The sequence below is a fragment of the Eurypyga helias genome, unplaced genomic scaffold (genome assembly GCF_000690775.1).
Source record: "Eurypyga helias isolate BGI_N326 unplaced genomic scaffold, ASM69077v1 scaffold5028, whole genome shotgun sequence".
NCBI lineage: Eukaryota > Metazoa > Chordata > Aves > Eurypygiformes > Eurypygidae > Eurypyga > Eurypyga helias.
In genome coordinates, this window is record NW_010268771.1 from 14,654 (window position 1) to 16,596 (window position 1,943).

At 38.6% G+C, this 1,943-nt stretch overlaps 1 protein-coding gene across 1 annotated transcript in view; it reads left to right on the forward strand.

Moving 5' to 3' along the window:
- The first annotated feature begins 818 nt into the window (after nucleotides 1-818).
- Nucleotides 819-1,943, forward strand: part of FNIP2 (folliculin interacting protein 2) — a 31,364-nt gene continuing 30,239 nt past the window's right edge. The window contains exon 1 of the mRNA XM_010157843.1: nucleotides 819-1,003. Within this exon, the coding sequence (XP_010156145.1) occupies nucleotides 819-1,003 (185 nt within the window). The remainder of the gene's footprint in view (nucleotides 1,004-1,943) is intronic.

Here is a 1,943-nt window from a genome sequence, read left to right on the forward strand (position 1 = left end):
AACATGACTTGGTTGTTTTCCTCTGTACTTTTTAAAAATGCTTTTCAAAACAGGAGTTTCAGATTCTTGGCCAAGTGTAAATACTGTTTGTCCTTTGAATCAAAAGCATTACAGTGCAGAATACGTAGCTTGTTTCTTGGTGTTGGTAATTTTTTTTTTTTAGCTGATAACCATATGGCAATGATGACAGAATCTTATTTGCTCCGAAGCTATATGAGGTTGCTAGGGGTTGTCAGATGACACTTGCTCACATGAGAGCCATTAACAGGGTGTTGTAGCCAGTGTTAGAACAACCTTGCAACTAAGGGCGAGTCACTGCAAAAGCAACTATGATTTTTTTTTTAAGAGGCCATATGGTTTGGTCTTGTGACTACATAATTGCCAGCTACCTAATCACATACCAGGAAACAAACATAGTTAAAGTCAATATTAGCTGTTGTATCTGCTGCAGCTTTGCGCCAGGCTTGGTAGGAAAAACTTTTAACAGCTGCAGGAGCAAGTCTACAGTGGCTTCTGAAACTTGAAAATCATGTCTACTCCTCTGTCTGGAATAATTGCAGCACAATGTTAGCTACAGCTCTCTTTATGCATTAATGGCTTATAGAATATATGAAGATCTCTTCGATTTTTTTTCCCCTCCCCCCCCCCCCAAACAGGAAAGTCAGCAGATGGTGTTCCTGTATAGGGAGGAAAGCTGATGGTAAATTACCGTTGTTAATGGTTGATCTGTAGAAAGAAATCAGCTTGAGGCTGTATCTCTTCAGTGGGTGTTTATTTTCTTTGAGGGAACTTTACAAGAGGATTTGTAGCAAGAGAAAATGTGTGGGGGTACACCAAAAGCTACAAATGGCACAAGGGGACAAGTAGAAAGAGCAAGAAACAACAACGATGTACTGCTTGGGAATAATCTCTCTTGTACTGAATTGGATGAAAGGATTAGCAAATCTTTGAAAGACCAAAGTGTCAGCTGTGTGAGCAAAGTGACTAGACTGCTGCAAAACAGGTATGCATATAACTTTTGTCTATATATGATTTTTTTTAAAGAGAATGGTTGTTTTTAGTTGATATTAGCCTTTCAGGCACATGACTTTTTTAAGTAGTTGGAAAAGTTCTAGTAGAAGCTTATTCTTGCTGATGATGGTGACTGATACTCCAGAAAGTCCTCCCTGTTTGAATCTACATTCTTGACTCTGATGTGTAAGATTTATGTATATGCAAGCTGAAGTATGAAGGGTAATTTCCTTTCTTTTCAGCTAAGGTTAAATAATCTTACCATCGCCTTCTAGTTTTCTAATTAGTTTCCCCTCTTTTAATTTATTTTTTGCACCTCCTGTGTTAGTGGGTCAAGTAGTAAGAGTTTGCAGAGCAGTCAGAGAATGCTATGAAGTGGGGGAAGAATGGAGAGGAGAACGCTCTGCTTTACTTGCAAATGACCTGTGGATCAAGCATTACATCAGAGTAACCTGGAGTATGAACAGTGTTTCTTTGACTACTTTGTGGTGCCTTTTTCAGGTGTGTGCCAGCATGTCTCCAATGTCTGACTCTCTATTGCTATATAACTGTTAAAAAACCCAGTTCAGGGCAGCTTTTTTTGAATTCCAACACCCAAAGTGTTGAAGAAATACATTCAGGACTGAGGACCTAAGAAGCAGAAAAATGTAGACAGATATCTAGGTATTTGGATTAGTTGCGGTCTTTTTATTTTCCTAGCCTATAGAGGTTGCACTGTAGTGAGTGGTTAGTCACTTCAAGAAATGTTCTAATGCAAACTGAAGTGGTTTCTGAATATAAATAAATAGGTCACTCTTCACTTTATTGCTTGTTTGCCTACTGATATTATAAAGGTGATCCAAAAGCTTTCCTTGCAAAGATCACTGTTTGGAGTTCTATATTAACTGAAAAAACTAAATCAGGGTGGAATGGGGCAAGGGAAAAAGGGGGGG